General features: G+C 37.9%; 1 protein-coding gene across 1 annotated transcript in view; it reads left to right on the top strand.

The window, feature by feature from the left end:
• The window catches only part of PAICS (phosphoribosylaminoimidazole carboxylase and phosphoribosylaminoimidazolesuccinocarboxamide synthase), a 40930-nt gene extending 24054 nt beyond the window's left edge, over positions 1–16876 (top strand). Inside the window, exons 6-13 of the mRNA XM_052642319.1 lie at positions 4093–4290; positions 9409–9587; positions 10704–10883; positions 10982–11095; positions 12508–12591; positions 13452–13632; positions 15074–15232; positions 16636–16876. Of these exons, the coding sequence (XP_052498279.1) occupies positions 4093–4290; positions 9409–9587; positions 10704–10883; positions 10982–11095; positions 12508–12591; positions 13452–13632; positions 15074–15232; positions 16636–16802 (1262 nt within the window). The 3' untranslated portion in view covers positions 16803–16876. The remainder of the gene's footprint in view (positions 1–4092; positions 4291–9408; positions 9588–10703; positions 10884–10981; positions 11096–12507; positions 12592–13451; positions 13633–15073; positions 15233–16635) is intronic.
• The last annotated feature ends 4253 nt before the right edge of the window (positions 16877–21129 follow it).

Genomic DNA, 21129 nt, shown 5'->3' on the forward strand with positions numbered 1-21129 from the left:
AACCTGTTTCAGAAAGTTAATAACTGAACCTTCTGAAAAATTTTCTATTTCCTGCCGAGACTTTGTTTTTAGCCATTTTATGCCAATGACAGTTTCAAAGTGAAGTGAAAGTGAAGCCGCACAGTCGTGTCCGACTCTTTTCAAAACCAGGCAAAAAAAGTTTCCTGCTTCACTTTGCATTTATCATGTTACATATTTATAACCGTATTGTTCATGCGTAATGAGGATCCTCAGGAAAGATAGTTTGTGCTATTTTTACTGATAAACTACATCCAAAGTAGTACCATTTCAACGCATAATCAATATAAAAATTGTGATTTTTGTGAGTTTTTAAAAAAATATTGAAATCCACTGTGTATTTTACACTTACATCATCTCAATATGGAGTAGCCACATTTCAGATGTTTCATAGGCACCTGTGGCTAGTGACTGTCTATTGGACAGCACCATTCTAGATGGTGCACCATCTTATCTCTTGGCGGAAGTTCTGTAGTTTTCAGTACTCTTAAATTTCAATTCCATGAATTATTCTCAGTCCTCATCAGCCTCTTCTGAATTCATCTATGAATTTATAGCAAGCATTTTGGCACTGGTAGCAATTGTCTTCATGATGTTATTTCTATTAATGAATAGAAAAGCAATTAGGTAATAAATAATGATTCAGGGGATTCCCTGATTGCTCAGTGATTAGAACTCCATGCTTCCATTGCAGGTGGCAGTTTGGCAAACTAAGATTCCACAAGCCACAGTGGTATGGCCATAAATAAATAAATGCCGATTCAACTAAATTGAGAGGGAATAGCATTGGGTACAGACTTCTAACCTAGGCACCATCCTTAACTTTCCATATTTCCCATATTGAATCAAATGTTATTAAAACTTTTACCTTTTAAATAGCTTGAGTGTGATCCCACTTCTTTTTTCTTTAGCCCAGGTTATTTGTCACCTGGCTTGCTGCTGCAGCATCCTAACTGGCCTGTCATTCGGTAGTTTTCTTCCACCCACCCCTGATTCATCTCATTCTCCACACAGCAGCCATAATGGTCTTTGTAACAGACATCTGCCATTTTACTGCTGTGGTTAAGCTTTATGGTTGTTCTTAGGATAAGGTCTAAACTCAACCAGGATGGCTTGTGAGACCTGAAGAATGAGTAGTGGAATGGAAGGGCAGGAAACAGTGTTTGGGGCCTTTGGAAGAGCATGTCAGAAGCCTGAGAGGAGGATTTAGAGATTACAGGAAGTTAGGGTTCTCAGTTCAGTTCAGTCACTCAGTAGTGTCCAACTCTTTGCAACCCCATGGACTGCAGCATGCCAGGCCTCCCCGTCCATCTCCAATGCCTGGAGTTTACTCAAACTCATGTCCATTGAGTCGGTGATGCCATCCAGCCATCTCATCTACTGTCGTCCCCTTCTCTTCGTGCCTTCAATCTTTCCCAGCATCAGGGTCTTTTCCAATGAGTCAACTCTTCACATCAGATGGCCAAAGTACTGGAGCTTCAGCTTTAGCATCATTCCTTCCAAAGAAATCCCAGGGTTGATCTCCTTCAGAATGGACTGATTGGATCTCCTTGCAGTCCAAAGGACTCTCAAGAGTCTGCTCCAACACCACAGTTCAAAAGCATCGATTCTTCCGTGCTCAGCTTTCTTTATAGTCCAACTCTCACATCCATACATGACCACTGGAAAAAAACCACAGCTTTGACTAGACTGACCTTTGTTGGCAAAGTAACATCTCTGTTTTTTAATATGCTGTCTAGGTTGGTCATAGCTTTTCTTCCAGGGAGCAAGTGTCTTTTAATTTCAAGGTTGCAGTCACCATCTGCAGTGATTTTGGAGCCCAGAAAAATAAAGTCTGACACTGTTCCCACTGTTTCCCTGTCTATTTCCCATGAAGTGATGCGACCAGATGCCATGATCTTCGTTTTTTGAATGTTGAGTTTTAAGCCAAGAGGCTCTTTAGTTCCTCTTCACTTTCTGCCATAAGGGTGGTGTCATCTGCATATATGAGGTTATTGATATTTCTCCTGACAGTCTTGATTTTAGCTTGTGCTTCATCCATCCCAGTGTTTCTTATGATGTACTCTGCATATAAGTTAAATAAGCAGTGTGACAATATACAGCCTTGACATACTCCTTTCTTGATTTGGAACCAGTCTGTTGTTCCATGTCCAGTTCTAACTGTTGCTTCCTGACCTGCATATAGGTTTCTCAAGAGGCAGGTCAGGTGGTCTGGTATTCCCATCTCTTTCAGAATTTTCCACAGTTTATTGTGATCCACACAGTCAAAGGCTTTGGCATAGTCAATAAAGCAGAATTGATGTTTTTCTGGAACTCTTTCTTTTTCAGTGATCCAGCGGATGTGCACAGTTTTGATCTCTGGTTCCTCAGCCCTTTCTAAATCCACCTTGAACATCTGGAATTTTCATAGTTCATGTACTGTTGAAGCCTGGGTTGGAGAATTTTGAGCATTACTTTACTAGCACGTGAGATGAGTAATTGTGTGGTAACTTGAGCATTCTTTGGCATTGCCTTTCTTTGGGATTGGAATGAAAACTGACCTTTTCCAGTCCTGTGGCCATTGCTTAGTTTTCCAGATTTGCTGGCATATTGAATGCAGTTAGGGTTCTAGGAAGGGAATAAAGAAATCTGAATTTGGAGCACTAAGCTAGTGCTACATCTTGGAAGGACCTTTTAAGCCTTGTCAGCGAATCAAGACATCGCAATAAGAGGATGGGGATTCATCCTCTGAATTATGTACCCTGCAGATGCAGCCATTGAACTGAGCTGTAACTGTTTGATTTAATGGTTATCTTCACTCCCTGTTGATGTGACCTCTGCCCCTTCTCCAGGTTTATCTTCTGCCTTTCCTTTCGACTTCTCAGCTGCTGCCCCCAGCCCCTTCTCTGCCTGGCAGGAGTGTACACACACGCATTGTTGCAAACTTGCTGAAGTTCTGCCATGCACTCTCACCCCCTGGTCTTCGTTCACTGCCACTCCCTACCCCTTGACCGTTCCTCAGATCTCAGCCTAACCCTCACTTTGTTCTAGATGACAGAGGTTAGGTTAAGTGGTCCTGCTGTGAACCTGTGATCCCGTAGTCTGTGTATTTCTCACATTATACTTATTATGATGGTTAATTTCAGCTTCTCTCAGACTCTGGCCTCTTGAGAACAGGAACGTGGTTTACTGGTACATCCTTGGGACCTGGCACATGGACACTGAAAAATTGCAGATGCTGAGAATGAGTCAATGTTTTGGAAGAATGAGGGGTGGTGATTTCTCCTCTTGGAAATTTTAAGTCCTTAAACTTCCATTATCCCTGATCTTCATCAAAATCATTCTTTCTAATGACCAACGTCTAATGACCTGCATCAGTTGGATGCTCTTGTCCTTACTTCTCACAGTTTTCTATAACTGTTAGTGAGGAGAGGGGTTCAAGGGTGGGGGGCAGGGAAGCAGGGAAGCAGGATTAGAAAAATAGAAGTGCTTCCAGGTCGGTTGACTGCAGTGGATGGAGGTGGCTCCTCTTGCACATTGACTTGAAATCAAGAAGACCACCTGGCTGAACTTGCCCATTTTGCTTGCCATGGAAAACAGAAGTCGGGAAAAATACAGCATTTTTCCTCCTGCAAGCTATTTTAGTTAATTGTATTATGAGTATATATATGAAATTACTAGTGTTGTCACATTAATTTTAATGTATCTTAACTAATTCTACTTCAGTTCTACTGTGAGAGACAAATTGACAGTAGAAAGACCACAACATACCATTAGATATCAGAAGACATAAGGTTTTTTCTGGTTCTGCCATTTCTTAACTATGTGGCATCTACCTTTTTGGTACTTAGTTTCCTAATCTGTATGATAATTCGCATAATTGTAATTCTTGACAAAATTGTGTGGATGAAGTGTGATGGTGCATTGAAAATACTTTGTAGGGTATAAGGATCTATGCAGATGAGTTAATTTTTTATTAAAATTATTGGATTGCTCTGTATGCATACCGATTCATCATTCTAGATAATTTAATCTTCTCGATTATCTTTTACACGACATTTCCTGAAATCTGATGTTTCCATTTTATTTCCACAGTACTGAAGATTGGTAAGAAACTCTATGAGGGTAAAACAAAAGAAGTCTATGAATTGTTGGATAGTCCAGGAAGAGTCCTCCTGCAGTCCAAGGACCAGATTACAGCAGGAAATGCAGCCAGAAAGAATCACCTTGAAGGAAAAGCTGCAATCTCAAATAAAATTACCAGCTGTATTTTTCAGTTGTTACAGGAAGCAGGTGAGTGGCTCTTCCCAGTAGCCTCCCTCTTTGTGGTCTCTCTCACATATACTTACTGGTCCTTTTTATTGGGAAATAACATTATTTGGGCTAATAAGATGTTGATTACCAGTAGATTTTTTTTTTTCCGGTTGTTTTAGGAAGCGGGTAAGTGACTCACCGGAAAAGGCAATGGCACCCCACTCCAGTACTCTTGCCTGGAAAATCCCATGGACGGAGGAGCCTGGTAGGCTGCAGTCCATGGGGTCTCTAGGAGTCGGACACAACTGAGAGCGACTTCCTTTTCACTTTAAACTTTCATGCATTGGAGAAGGAAATGGCAACCCACTCCAGCATTCTTGCCTGGAGAATCCCAGGGACAGGGGAGCCTGGCGGGCTGCCATCTCTGGGGTCGCACAGAGTCGGACACGACTGAAGCGACTTAGCAGCAGCAGCAGCAAGTGACTCACCTCTCACACACACCACTCCGATCTCTTTAAGGAGATATTTGGATTAATAATGTGTTTGGGGATGCCTCACATGCTACACTTATTTAAATTAAACCAGAAATTTAAATACCACTGTAACACTACTTGGTTTGGAATTACTAAGTAGTATCATTTAGTTGAGAGGAATTTGAACAGTTTGCTACAGTTTTTGTCTGGAATGTATATCTTCTCTGCAGCTTTCCTCTCCTAGGACATCTTAGGAAAGGCTTACCTATGAAGGAACTTAAGAAACTTAACCTGTGAAAGAAGCATATTGTGGTGTTTGGCAGCTCTGATTGGTGAATTTAATCCCTAAAATTCTGTGTGCATAAATTTGCTCTGCCCCTTGGAGATAATACAGAATTTCAAATCCCTCTTCCACTGGAAGGGGCTTCCCTGGTGGCTCAGAGGTTAAAGCATCTGCCTCCAATGCGGGAGACCTGGGTTTGATCCCTGGGTCGGGAAGATCCCCTGGAGAAGGAAATGGCAATCCACTCCAGTATTCTTGCCTGGAGAATCCCACGGACGGAGAAGTCTAGTAGGTTACAGTCCATGGGGTCGCAAAGAGTCGGACACGACTGAGCAACTTCACCTTCACCTCACCTCTTCCACTTGAAAGCCCTGAAAAGTAATTGAAGACTACAACCACACCTTCTCATCCTGCCATTCCCCACGTGAGGGATTTGGACTAGATCAAGATCTCCAGGGTTACCTCCTACTCTAAAACTGAGTAAAGACTGTTTCCAATAGTGAAATCTATTTGAAAGATGAAATCCGGAACAAAACATTCTGTGGAGGGCAATTGGAGTGAAAGAAACAAGTTAAATACTTTGCATCAGCATGGAATAGGTTCTTGAGTAATTTTGCCTTTTCCAAAGTACCCCATTTCCCCATTTTTAATTACTGTGACAAAAAAAAATATGTTTAATTGCCAACCTAAATTATCATCCATATCATAAATCGCTCTATACATTGAAGGTAAAAATATTACATAATTTTAAAGCACTTCCTTCAGTTCTTAAATAATGTAACCCATGATTTTTACTTCAAGGTTTCCTTGAGTGGTGGTTTTCCAGTAATTGAGTAGATTTCGAGAGAGAGCATCAGACTAGTGTTAGGTTCCTCTTGCAGTACAGATGAGTGATCCTTTGATCTTTTTTTAACCTCACAATTTTTTATAGTTGCTTAACGCTATAAGTTGTTAACAATATAACTAGCTTCTGTGTCCCCATAGTAGTATGTAGCTATGGGATTAAAGCAGTGGAAGATATGTACAGGCCCGAGTTCTTTTATTTGCTTATTTAATACGACACCATTCAGTGTACTTGCTGGGGCTTCAGGAGGGTGAATTAAGGTGATGCAGTTCGAGTCTGAAAGGCCTGCATCCAGCTGGCAAAGTTGGTCACACAAATGAAGCACTCCAGCAATTATCTACTAGCACACTGAACATACCTACAAGTTACTTGGTTCACAGAAAGTGTGGAAAGGTGCTTTCCAGGTTTTATATACTGTGAAATTAAGGCAAATCTAAAAGTTTTTAAAATTCATAATAGATTGTTAGTTTTAGGGTACAGATTAAGAGTTCTTTTAAGCCTTATTTATGCAATTTTTACTTGCTAATAGTTAAATGCTATGTCTAGTTGACCATCAGTGGTCTGTTTAAAACTGCTTTCTTTATAACCGTGGATATGTTCCAAATTAAGGTATTTCTGGATACTTGAATGAGAAAAGCACCAAAATGAGAATCAGTACATCAGGATTCTACTTTTCTCTTTGTCACTCATGAGCAAACTGTAAAAGATGACACAAATAATAGGTATAGATATAGGAAATAACACTGTACATGCTATGTAGTGAAATAACACTTATACAGGAATGTTGAAGTTCCTAGATTTAGTTTCTGTACTTTAAAATCAAAATTTAACCTTTTATGTTTCAGTTCCTTCTTGCACAGAAACCCACTGTGGTTACATTTAGATGTGATAGTAGTGATATGACTAATAGTCTCACAGTTGTTTTCTGTGAGACGAAAACACAATTGGGGAACTTGGAACCTTAATACAGAGGTGGTGCCGGGATTAGCTGGGCTGATTAGCTGTCGTACTTGGATGTTGTAATTCATAATGTGAAGTGACGTTTACATTTTCTTAGTAGTCTTGATAGGAGTTTTGAATTTTGTAAACAACTGAGACTAATGGGGGAAGTTCTTTTGTATATGTGTTAGAAGCAATCATTATACCATCCAAACTGAATCCCTTTTGTTAGAAGCAGGTTTTTTTTGTATGACTACCATTAGTTGATATTATGTAGTTTTGATTCCCTTAGATACAGGGGAGGACTTTGCTCTGCGTAACGGTAACTATTGTTTATGTTTAAGCAATAGATTTGGACACTAGTCTGTAAAGCTTGATAGACAATGAGTAAATATGACTACTGGGTAAAAAGAGCTCTTAGACCTAGTTATGTAGTTACCACCTCAAGTCAAGGATTGGTTTAAATTCCTGACTGCCCACGAGCCCAATCATTTGTTAAAGGTTAAAGTGGCCTAAGTATTTTACATACACTTTTAACATTCTTTCCCAGAGTTCCTGTCTACATAGTATACAACAGTTTATACTTTTCCCTATTTTAATTGAATCTTCCTGGTCAAACCCAGAGGGAATACAAAGAAAACCATACAGGTTTAAGAACTGCACAGTGCATTTTAGGTCCAGGCTCCATTACTTACTAGCAGCATGACCTTGCTATTAAATTATTTCTGTGAGCCTCTACTTTCACTGTAAAATGTGAATGATAGCAGCTAGTTCAAAAATTTTATGTATGGTTAAATGAGATAACATGTAAAAAACACTTAGCATGATGCAGGGTTTCCATAAATGTAGGTTCCCTTCACCTGTGGATACTCAACATATATATGTAAGATCAAAGATCTTCAATCCTTTGATGATAACAATTTGATCTTATTAGAGGTTTAAATTGGGATTGGAGGTACTAATATTATAGCCTAAAGATGAGCATAATTATGTTAAACCCATGCAGGTTTCCCGGAGATATTTTAATTCACATTAGTGTGATGATATAATAACACCTCTAGGAGAGTATAGCATAAAGCAGCCTACAGAGAGCCTACATAACTACTGTGTCTCAGTGTTACCTATTTCTTGGGAAGATCATCACACCTTATCAGGTATTATGAGGATTAAGCAAAAAGAAACCGAATTTATAGTGCCTGACCTAAGGTAGGTCGTGCAAACTGTGGTAAAATATACACACATAAAATTTACCATGTTAACTGTTTTTAAGTGTACAATTCACTGATGTTTAAGTATGTTGACAGTGTTGTGCAACCCATTGCCACTATCAATTTCCAGAACTTTTTCGTCATTCCAGGCTGAAACTCTGATCCATTAAACAATAATCTCCCCAGGTAACCTCTGTCCTACTTGCTGTCTCTATGAATTTGCCTACTTTAGGTATCTCCTCTAAGTAGAATTACAGTTTTGACCTTTGCTTAACTTAGCATAATGTTTTCATGAATCATCCATGTTGTAGCATGTATCAGAAAGTCCTCCTTTTTGTAACTGAGTAGTAATTCACTGTGTGTAAACTACATTTGGTCTCTCCACTCCACTTATCTCTTGTTGGACACTCTGGTCCTTTCCTCCCTTCTGGTTACTGTTAATACCCAAAACATCCTGAACATAGTGAACAGTGGTGTTCAGATACCTGCTTGAATCCCTGCTTTCAGTCCTTTTGTGTATATGTGGAATTGCTACAACATACAGCTTATGATATATTGTAACTGTTATTAGAGAAGTTATTTTCCAAGGCCACCACATAAAGTAGCCCCAGTCCCAAACATCACAAGGCAGCTGTTTATCTTAGTTTCCCAGTAACAGTTTGAGAAAGAGAGAGGAGAGGAAGGACAAATATTTTCTTTGCTCTTAGCCAGATTGGTCACTGTGTTCCTGCTGGTATCTGTTGAATGCCTTTTTCAAGGATTATTTGCTTTAAATATTAAGAGAAAAATGCTGTCCAAAATTTAGGGCTGTATCTGATTGTGATAAATTAGTATTTTACAAGGCCCATATAATACTGGGCCAATGAATGTGACAGTCCTGCCACCAGATCTGATTTAGAGATAATTCAGTGCCATTTAGGTATTTACATGCCTTGTGCAGTTAGGTGCACAGTGGTAGAGAAGACACTAAATATTTTTTGAAAGAATGAATGAAGAGACACTGGAACTCAGATTTTTAGAATCAGTTTATAATTTGCCTTGCAACATAAAATGAAATATTCCTGAATATTTTGATGGTCAGTAGAAAGCCATATTAAAATTGTTTTCCTACTTCTGCCTGTTTTTAAAAAATTATATTTATTTTTGATAGTGCCATTTAAGGATAATGTATTTGGCTATGCAGCATTTCTTTTTTTTAATTGGAGGATAATTGCTTTACAATATTGCATTGGTTTCTGCCGTATATCAACATGACTCAGCCATTGGTATTGGTATGTCCCCTCTCTCTTGAACCTCCCTACACAGTTTTTTTTTTTCTTTTTTATAAAGGGTAGAGTTTTATTATGCCTCAGATCTAACTTTTTAAATATAATTTAATGCTTTTTTTTTCTTTTTGTCATCAATATGTAGGTATCAAAACTGCTTTCACCAGAAAATGTGGGGAGACAGCTTTCATTGCACCTAAGTGTGAAATGATTCCAATTGAATGGGTTTGTAGAAGAATAGCAACTGGTTCTTTTCTCAAAAGAAATCCTGGTGTTAAGGAAGGATATAAGTTCTACCCACCTAAAGTGGAGATGTTTTTTAAGGTAATTATTTTATACCTCCCTGTCTTAACTGTAACTGAGCAACAAGTTTATCACAGAGTCAAAAGATTTAAATACTATTTAAGCTTTGTTTTTTTCTATTTAAGTTTTTGATACTAAAATTATCATTCCAGAAATATTTGTGGAGAATGTACACTTCAGTTAGTAATGATAATTCAAAATTTAGGAGAAAATGTCTTTGAAAATCTATTTATCTTACATTGGAACAAGACAACGAATAAAAAGAACAAATTGAAATTAGCAGTTAGGAAGAAGAGAAAAGGAACAATTCAGTAAATTTTAAAATCTACTGTTGAAGACTAATATGAGGGATCTTTTTATAGTCTAATACAGAAAATTGTTAATGTGTCTTATAAGCAGAATCATACAACAAAAGATGTTGTATGAGTCAACAGTTAGGAATTTGTATTGGTTTTCTTTACTGAAACTGCTTTTCTCTTTTCATCTCTTTTCATGCTTTTAAGAATATTTCTTCTATTTCAGAAGCAGGGTCATTGTGCATCAGTGAACTGCACAGTTTAAAGCATTTGTCTTATGATTATAATTATACAAATCAAGAATCCATAAAAGAAAACTTCATGTGCAGTTGGGACACTACTTAGAATAAAATGAAAGTATTTTATTTTTTTACCAATCTCTCTATATTGTATGAAGTCTCTTGAATTATCGAGTAACATTCTTGAAGACTTACAGTCTTGTATAAATTCTTACCAAAAGTAAAGTCAAGGGATTATGAAAGTTGCATTCTGGAAGGATTTTGTTCGAGTAGGATGTGTTTTGGTCTTCTTACCATCTCTCTTGACTGATTAAGAAAAAATAAAAATCATAAACTTCTATTTATTTATATAGAGAAAACAAATTCTTTAAAATTACTTTATGACTTAGAATAAGTTATTCCAAAATACTGAATTTTAAAGTAGCTATTGAAAATAGAAAAGTTTGAAATGATTGTTGTGAATTAAAGGGTATTTTAAACAAAATTAAATCTTTAGCGAAAATGAATGTTTCTGAGGAATTCATCATGCTCAGTTTATCTGAAAATTTCAAATATTTTATATTTATATTTAAGTTTCTTGTACTCCTATACTTTTTTCTCAGGATGATGCCAATAATGATCCTCAGTGGTCTGAGGAACAGCTAATTGCTGCAAATTTTTGCTTTGCTGGACTTGTTATAGGACAAACTGAAGTGGATATCATGCGTCATGCCACACAGGCTATTTTTGAAATACTGGAGAAATCCTGGTTGCCCCAGAACTGTACACTAGTTGATATGAAGGTACAAATAAAATGGAGATTTGAAAGTAAAGATTATAACTGAGAAATGTCTTTAGTAGTATAGTTTTGAAAAACTCTTTGTTGAAATGCTGTTTCTAGATTGAATTTGGTGTTGATGTAACCACCAGAGAAATCGTTCTTGCTGATGTTATTGATAATGATTCCTGGAGACTCTGGCCATCAGGAGATCGAAGCCAGCAAAAAGACAAACAGGTAGGTAATACTTCAGGCTTTCTTTAATCCTTTGCAAGATCAGGCTGGGATAGAAGAGAAAGGGAAGATGCGAGGAAAAGGAAGGGCAGTTATTGTTTCTGACAACATGAGCCCGAGTTGTTGATTGCTATTTATTTTTAAAGATAAATATCTTCTATGTTTCCTATATCCTGGAGAAAAGGATAGGAATAATACTTTACATTTATGAAGCAGATTTCTCATTTATTATCTCAGAGCAAATATTATCCTTTTTTGATTAATTGAAAACTAAGGCTCTTAAGATGATAGATATCTTCACAATTAACAAGAGTAAGTGACAAGGCTTTTCTGATAAATGGCCTGACCTGAGGTGACCTCTAAAAATGGTTTGCTATTTACTTGAGCCAGAGAACTCTACAAAATCATGCAAATCAAGGGGTTCAAATCTTCATGTTAAGAACACTCATAAAAATGCCCAGGGTATGCATATTTGAAAAGCCGTCAGTCTGAAAGATGTCCCTTTATGGAAGCTATCTGTGTCATCCATCATTACAGTGGTGGAGTTGGTAGGTCTGCCGAGGCCAAACAGTGGGGCTGGACGCAGGGTCAGTGGCCCAAAAAGAGTGCTGAATTTTTACTGCACATGCTCCAAAATGCAGAGGGTAGTGCTGAACTTAAGAGCTTAGGTGTGGATTCTCTGGTCATTGAGCACATCCAAGTGAGCACAGCAGTCAGATCATCCCATACATGAGCTCTCCCTGCCACACTGAGATGATCCTTCCTGAAAAAGAACAGATTGTTCCTAAACCAGAAGAGGAGGTTGCACTGAATAATTGCTGCACCACCCCCCCCCCCCCGCCCCCCAAAAAAGGCAAATAAAAGGTTTTAAAAATGAGCAAGTGGCAGATGTGGAACTCTATCCCAGGTCTTAGAGATCTTACCAAGCTCCAATTCTGTTCTTTACTATAAAAAAAAAAATTAGGGCAAGATCTTCTCTATACTTAATACGTAAGAATTATCAGGGCAGCTAATTATAATTGCTCGTGTAGGAAGCAGTTATCTTTGAATGAAACTGCAAGAATTCATCACTATCTGAACTTTCTGTAGTCTAATTCAAGAAATTAGTTTGTAGGCTCAGATATATTTTTCAGATATATCTTTTGCTATGCAAACTTCATAATCTATACCCTAAACTCAGAAACCAAGTCATTTCAGATAGGAAGAATATTACTAGTAGAATACTTTACCCAATCTCCTTTTCAGTCAAACTCTGACTCTCTGAACTGACTTGGGTGTGGGAATTGGGTGTGAGGTCATGAGTCTCTATAATGGTGGCTCAAATCAACCCTGTTTGCCGGATGTAGTTGCTGGGTGTTTGGGGTTGGGTCTCATGCATGTCTGGTATTTATGTTCTAAGCTTTCTTATTTTCTAGTCATATCGTGATCTCAAGGAAGTAACTCCTGAAGGGCTACAGATGGTAAAGAAAAATTTTGAGTGGGTAGCAGAAAGAATAGAGGTAAGCCTTTCATTGTCTTCTGTATTTTTCTCCAAGAAACTTGTGCTTCAGAAAGAAACAAAAATGAGAGGGTGCAGTGCTTTTCTTTTTTTCCAATGACTTTTAACAAAAGGAGCACTTAAAAAAAATGTCCCAGCTGAACTATCCTCACTGGGACACTGGAACCCCCTGCAGTGAAACTGGCCAATCTGCTTCTCCCAAATACTACTGGGAAACCTGGAATCCTTTCCTCCTTGCCCCCTGCAGGGGAACCTGACATTTCCTACTCACCTTTCTGTTGCTGCTCGGAGTCCCTTGCAAGAGTATAGAATTGGAACTCCATGTGACATTAAAATATCACTTTATAAAGTTTATGTTTTTATTATTGCTATACTTCCATGGAAAATGAATGGGGTTTATGGTTATCCAAGGGTAATAACTACTTTTTAGAACATCATTTCCATGGGAACGTGCATTTTGAATTCCATACAACTAACTTACAAAGATTTATAACATGACTTCTGTCTTGGCTGATTATGTCTTAAAACGTGTTAAACAGAATGTACTAAAACTCTTCGATGAACTATTTTACAGCTTCCTGAATATTAATTGTTTTTTATTATAATAGTAAACATAATTTATCTGATTAAAAATCTTACTCATTAGGTCTTAATTAGGAAGGCCGCTTTCTTTTATATAGAGAGGTTATTTTGAAAAATAAATCCTCTATCATTTTGTTCTGCTTGTCTTAAATTCAGTTTCTTAAGGAAATACTGTGTCAAGTTGTAATTTTACTGTAAACTGTTCTTACGGTACTCATTCCCATATTTATCCATTTTTATCTTTGCCTTCTTTTGCATATTCATATTTTTCTTTTCCAGTTGCTTCTGAAACCAGAAAGTCAGTGCAGGGTTATAGTATTGATGGGCTCAACCTCTGATCTTAGTCACTGTGAAAAAATTAAGAAGGCTTGTGGAACTTTTGGCATTCCATGTGAACTTAGGGTCACCTCTGCCCATAAAGGACCAGATGAAACTCTGAGGATTAAAGCTGAGTATGAAGGTAAATGTTGAATAAATAGAGCATTTCAGGAAGTCCTCCTGATTCTGCCCCAGAATTTTATGTTTAGACTAATAATGCTGAAAAATAATTTTCTACATTTCCAAGGGAAAAAATTTTAAACTTTGATGATGTTTGCCTCCAGAAATTTTAAGGTGCTCTAGGAGCTTATAATGGAGAAGGCAGGAGCTTATAAAAGAATGGATCAGGGAGAAAAAATTGAAAATGCAAGCATGGGAGGAAAATGAAGACTAGAATTAGTCCTTACCTAATCCCCTCAAGCGCTGTTTCTAGTACCCTGTAACAGAAAATAGACCCCAATTACAGAAGAAAGGGCGAGGTTGAAGCCGCAGGTCCTCTCAGGTATCTCTAATGGTCGGCCTTTCCTGGGAGACAGTCAGACATGAAATGAAGGAACAATTTCAGAATATAGTATATAAAAGAAATGTCTTGATGGGATAGCATCTAAAATAAGGAGCCCTATAGACTGGAATGATTCTCAACTGGAGAAAATATTGGTTGTATATTCCTTCTAAAGGTAGTTGGTATAAGAGTATAGTTATTGAATTTTTAAGAGCTTTTTTGGGGGGCGGGGTGGAGGTCAGACCCCTACGATAAGCTAATAAAAACCAGATCTCTTTGTCTCCAGAAAAATGCAAACATAACATTTTGGATTCCAAGTAGACTGCTGTGGGAAACAGAAATAACTTATGAGTTTATGAAAGAATAAGATGTTTATGAGATGTGATAAAAAAAACTTATTGAAGAGTGTTAAATATTTGGGTACTCTATTATTGAATTTAATTCCTCAAGAAGTGTCACTCAACCTCTAGTCTCTATTAACTGTGCGTCTCCCATACCCTGCTGGTTGAAGGACAGCAAGATAGATGCTGGTTCAGGTGGTGTCATTCTTTGTTTCAGTGAGCCAAGAAGGGGCCTTTGAACATTTCCCACTCTCATAGAGTGAAAGTGAAGTCGCTCAGTCATGTCCGACTCTTTGCGACCCCATGGACTGTAGCCTGCCAGTCAGTCTCCTCTGTCCATGGGATTTTCCAGGCAATAGTACTGAAGTGGATTGCCATTTCCTTCTCCAGGGGATCTTGCCGACCCAGGGATCAAACCCAGGTCTCCTGCATTGTAGACAGACGCTTTACCGTCTGAGCCACCAGGGAAGTCCATACCCGTGTGTTAACACCTCCTTAATGCTACAGATCTCAAAGATGGTCAAAACTATTCTTGCTACTTCATTACTTGACATCCAGTAAGTGGCAGGATGAACCTTGTATTTTGAATATATTTAATAATAGTGACTTAATATAGTGTTTTATCTAGAGACTACTATTAAAGGAACTCAGGGAGTTACTATACAGGGACCCCTTTTTAAAAAATTACCTTGAAATCTGTTTTGAGTGCTTAGTGTAATTATAACTTGTCATTTACCTAGGGGATGGCATTCCTACTGTATTTGTGGCAGTGGCAGGCAGAAGCAATGGTTTAGGGCCGGTGTTGTCTGGTAACACTGCATATCCAGTTATCAGCTGTCCTCCTCTCACTCCAGACTGGGGAGCTCAGGATGTGTGGTCTTCTCTTCGATTACCCAGTGGTAAGATAACTGAATCTTCTAAAAACTTTTATTCACAAGCTTCAAATATGCACAATGGTAGAGAGAATAACATAATGAAATTTGACATAGCCGTCAACCAGCTTCAGAAATTCACATCTTGTTGCATCTGTAGCCCTCTCCTGCTGCATGATGTAAAGCATATCTGAGACATGATGGCATTTTATACTTAAATACTTATTTTCTAAGTGATAAAGACTAATTTTAAAATCATAACCATGATATCACATTCATAACTGTCCTCTGACATGTTCCCGTAGGGACTGACTTTTCCTAATTTGGCTGATATTAGTTATGTAGTAAATAGTGGATCTATATAAATTGAGTTATTAATACAAATTAAATATCCTTGTGATTTATACTTGATTCTTATTGGAGATCATGAGAATCAAAGAGCCTGATGAATTCCAAGAGTATTTCAGGAAACTGGAGCTTTTGGATCTATAACCTGTCTAGTCCTTGACTAATGACATAATAGTCCCACCTCAAGAAACTCTGCATGAAGAACTTGCTTGGTTACCAAGGAGAGAAGGGGGGTATGGGATGAGTTGGGAGGTTAAGATTGACATATATACACTACTATGTATAAAATAGATAACTAATGAGAACCTACTATATAGCACAAGAAACTCTACTCAGTGATCTGTGGTTACCTAAATGGGAGGGAAATCTAAAAAAGGAGATACATGTGTATGTATGACTGATTCACTCTGCTGTACAGCAGAGACTTACAGTACATTGCAAAGCAACTATACTCCAAAAAAAAGGGCGGGCCACCATGGCTTTAGCTGAAAAAAACGAAACTCTGCCTGAGCAATGTGTGGCCCCCTAAGAAGTTACTTACTCTACTGTCTTATAGATCTATTAAATTAGTATTGAATGTATAACCTAGTATTTCTTAAAATTATTTTGTGGATTTGACTTTTATCACTTCTTAAAACTGTTAGAATGATTCAAGTGCAAAGACAAAAGGAATAGCTAGAAAATTACCAAAACAACAAACCTCGAGTTTGTCTAAGAACAGATGATTCTACCCAATTAACCTCACGCCTTATTTTATTGTTTCTGTTGGCCTTTTACCAGGGAGTTAAAGGGATAGTATATATGAAAAGAACTTTGCAAAAGGTAAATTTCTTTGCAAGTAGATTCAATGAGAAGAGTGATAGTTGTATATAAAATACCTGTTCCTAGCTGATGAATATTATTTATCACTCCAGATAGTAAAGATGGAAACTCCATCCACAGATCCTAGTTTAGAAAAGGATAATATAGTAGCTTTATTGTCTGTGGCTGGTGGGGCTTCTGAGAGTATAGAATAGTTTGCTAGGTGGTATTTTCATTTTATTAATTTACAGCTCAATTTTCCATCTTTTCTGAACCAATAGGTCTTGGCTGTTCGACCATCCTTTCTCCAGAAGGATCAGCTCAGTTTGCTGCTCAGATATTTGGATTAAATAACCATTTGATCTGGGCCCGACTGCGAGCAAGTGTATTAAATACATGGATTTCCTTGAAGCAGGCTGACAAGAAAATCAGAGAGGCCAATTTATAAGAAAGAATATCACTGCATTTTTTTAGGAGGAAAACTATAATTTTCTAGTTTAGCTGCCCCCCCCCCCAAATCAAGATGAAAAGATTTTAAATCATTGAGAGAAAAATAAAATTTGTAAGTGAATAAATGCTTTTCTCAATTCATGGAGTAGTAAAATGTGCACATATTTATTAATGTCTCTTTATAAGTAGTGAAATTACATTCAAAATTAATCTCTTACCCACATATGGTCATTATTAGGTAGACAGTATAATTAATTATATTTATTAAATGCTAATAATGTCCTATTACAGAGTTCTCTAGTTATTACTTGACTTTCTACATTTCAGCCCATCAGTTTTAGAAATGTAAAATGGTTGTATCTTAGGGTGGTTAAGCACAATATAGGCCTTTTTCACAGTCTGATCTTAACAAAATTCTAAGGGCATGGTTTTTTATTTGCAGTCACTATGTCAGAAAATGATGTTGTATTTAGCTATAGATAGAGATGAAGTTTGCGTTTGATATTGCCTTTTTTTTGACAAAAGCCAAGATTGTTGCTAGGGCTAAGAAAGACAAGATGAAGGGGCACTGAGTACGCCATATAGAGAACTTCTCTGTTAAGTGTTAAGGCAGTTTCCAATGGGAAAAAAGTAGTTACCTTTGCCATTGCAAATGAAAGATTTAGTAAATCTTACTTGGCTCTACTGCTACTGCTACTGCTAAGTCACTTTAGTCGTGTCCAACTCTGTGCGACCCCATAGACGGCAGCCCACCAGGCTCCCCTGTCCCTGGGATTCTCCAGGCAAGAACACTGGAGTGGGTTGCCATTTCCTCTTCCAATGCAAGAAAGCGAAAAGTGAAAGGGAAGTCGCTCAGTCGTGTCCGACTCTTCGCGACCCCATGGACTGCAGCCTACCAAGCTCCTCTGTCCATGGGATTTTCCAGGCAAGAGTACTGGAGTGGGATGCCATCACCTTTCTTTTCATTCTAATATATATTGTAGTCAGACTAACAATTCCCAGCCTACCATCATTTTCAGAAATTGGAATCTCCCAGTTAATGACCATAACTAGTTTCTTTCTTGTTAATAGTATTAAGCCTGGGCAGTATACCCAGCAAAATGTACCTCTAAAGGAAGTCATTACTGAGAAGTATTGCAGTTCATCATGAGTCTATAAACCGTATTTGGAAGTCAGTATTATATTATGCAGCCTTCGGAATTTTACAGATGATTTAAAGTTTTATCCAAGTGTCCACACAGCCCTTAAGCTTGCATGTAAAAATTTATGTAGATGTTCACTTGGAAAAGAGGGCCGTTTTTACCAATTAATCTGTGTCCCTCCATCCCTTCCCACCCACCCCACCCCCCAGCCCCCAATACTGAGTCTCTGCTACAGATGAAATCCTGAAAACTTTTGCCGCTGGCCTACACTGTCTGTGCTTTTTCACCTTCCTGTCAACTGTTAACAAGCTAGCATCTTATCACTTTAACACGATCTCTTTAGGGAATAATTGACCTGATTATTCCTTTTCTTGGGCTAGACACCAAATTGTTCCAACCTCAGTCATGATCATTCCTCTTTCACTTAATTATTGGTTTTTCCTGCTGTTCAGTCCATTGTTTACAAATAGTGCTAGAACAATCATGTTTATAGTGAATGTCTATAGACTTGTATTTTCAGCTTTCCATTTCCCTCTGAGTGCTCCAAACTTAACCCATCTTCCAAGCCTATAGCTGGCTATACTCACTGTCCCAAATCAGAAGCTTAATTTTATCCCTGATAGTTTTCTCTGGGAGAAGGAAATGGCAACACACTCCAGTGTTCTTGCCTGGAGAATCCCAGGGACAGGGGAGCCTGGTGAGCTGCCATCTATGGGCTTGCACAGAGTCAGACACGACTGAAGCAATTTAGCAGCAGCAGCAGTTTTTTAACTCATCACCAAGTCTTGAATTTACCATTTACCCATCCTCTACAAAAATCTCAAGCAAGGGTCAAATTCTGTTACTAGCCTGGTCTAGATCTTCATTCTCAACCTAACCTTTTTGAAGATTGTCCAAGGACTTAGAACATAAACTCTTAAATAAGCTTCTTTTGCAACATAGACTCCTTTGAAAATAAGAACACTACTGATCCTCTGTCTAGAAAATTGCACAGAATTTTTCAGTGTGTTCCACTGGTTCCTGGGTTCCCTTGAAATCTGTCCATAGTCTGTAGGTTAAGAATCACTGATGTAACCTATCAAGGGAACTTGCTTTTCCCATAGTTTTCAGACTTAGAATGTCCTCGTGTCATTAAAATCATGTTACTAGGGCTTCATCTTCACTGTCTCCATTAAACCTTCCCTAATAAACCTTCTAGCAACAATGACTACAAGTATTTTCTCTGTTGGATTGTAAGTTCCCAAAGAGGAGAAAATAGAGTTTTACAGTTTATTTGCCTTATGCTCTGATGTGCTATGCCTAGCTATCTGCTAGAAGTGGGGGGAATTGTAAAAATCATATCCTGCTTAGTTTTCTATCTTAAGTTAGATCACATTAGATCACAAGAACAATTAAAAAGATTTGATCTTAACATCTTTGAACTTGGGATTCTTAAGGTCTCTGAATAGTTGTTATAGTTGTTGGCTGCTATTTCAGCTCTTCTCTCCCCACCTAGCAAAAGCTCTGACTGTTTTTGTGCAGTACATAAAAATGTCAAACATTGAGACTGGTGGGCAGGACTGACCTTTATTAATGGTCATCATAATTTTCACCATTAGTTTCTTAATAGAGTACATATATCCTCAATAGTATAGTTCATCAATGCTAGAGTAAATACTTGTTTAAAACTATTTTAACTGTGTTCTAAAAAGTAACTTACACAAACCTACCTGGTTTGCCATCTTTGGATGTTTATACTTTGTGGGCTTATAGTTAAAAAGAGGAAGAAAAATTGTGTCCAAATAACTCACTAGTTTATATCATAAAGCCACACTTAAAATTGCTTTGCTTTAATGCCTTCTGAAATGTAAACAATGCAGCCAAATAAAAGACAAAGATAAGCTCTTGTGTGAAGCTTTATTCATTTATCCACGTGTGAAATACATGTTTTGCCTGATTTTATTCTAGGTCCTAGGAAAGTAACAGAGACGAGGACTTCAAGCTCACAAAATTTACATTTTATTTGGGATAACCATAAAAGATAAAGCAGATAGGTTCGAGGAAGTATAAGTGCACATGAAGAATAACCAAGGTGAGAGGACAGTGATTGGGTAGGAATGTTTTTGAGGCAAGCAGGGCAGGATGTAAAGAGCAAGCCATGCAAAGATACGGGGAAGTAGTTTCCCAGACTAAGGGAACAGAAAGTAAAATAGCTTTGCCTTTTTGAGGACCTGCAAACATGCTAATACTGCTGGAGCCCTGTGAGCAAGGGAAGGGTTAAGAGTGGAAGGAAATGTTGATGGAAACAAAAACTAGATCTCAGGGTCTATGGGCTACCCTGAAGTGTGACAGGAAAAACTATCGGTAGGTTTGAGCAGGAGCTGACATAATGTATTCAACAGGTTTCAAAGCATTCTCTGCTGTTGTGTGGACTAGAGGAGATTGGTTAAGAAGTTAACTGTATCCAGTTATCCAGTTGAGAAGATGTGACTTTCAACAAGTTAAATTTTGTGCTTCTATTTCCTCATGTGTAAAGTGGGACTAATACTACCTATCTCAAGTGACTATGTGAATTAAATGAATCAATATATGTAAAGTACGTCCTAGCACATGAATGCATCATATAGAAATTCCATTTGGCTGACTGTAGAGGATAAAATAACTGGAACTGGTTCCATGAAAATTACCTTGAATTTGATATCCCTTCAGCTGATTTAATCTCTTGAAAATAGGAAAATAAGCACAGAGCATGATGTGACTTAAATAAAACATGACATGCCATCGAACATTCACAATTTCTCCCTGCCATCTTCTGCCCAGCAGTCCTCAGAAAGCCAATGAAAACTTACTTTCAGTGGAGCTTTTTGCATTTAACTTCTCACAACTTCAAACAGTTGAGGAAGAGTTAACCTAGCATGGTGGTACAGTAAAGATAGCAGTGGCCATGAGCTGGACATAGTTTCTGTTCACAGGGAACTCAGATCAGAGGAGAAATAAGCAAAAACTCATTCAGATAAAAAGTTGAGTACCAACTATATGCCAGGATGTGGGCTAGATACTAGGGATGCTACAGTAAACAAGGCAAATATAGTCCATCTGGAGAGAGGTCTTAAACAATGAGCAGTGCTCAGAAATAGAGAACTCTATTAGAGCCTGTAATGAGGAACCTTGCATAGTCTGCAAATACAAAAGAGGTAACTTTTA

Source organism: Budorcas taxicolor, chromosome 6 (genome assembly GCF_023091745.1).
Source record: "Budorcas taxicolor isolate Tak-1 chromosome 6, Takin1.1, whole genome shotgun sequence".
NCBI classification, from domain to species: Eukaryota; Metazoa; Chordata; class Mammalia; order Artiodactyla; family Bovidae; genus Budorcas; species Budorcas taxicolor.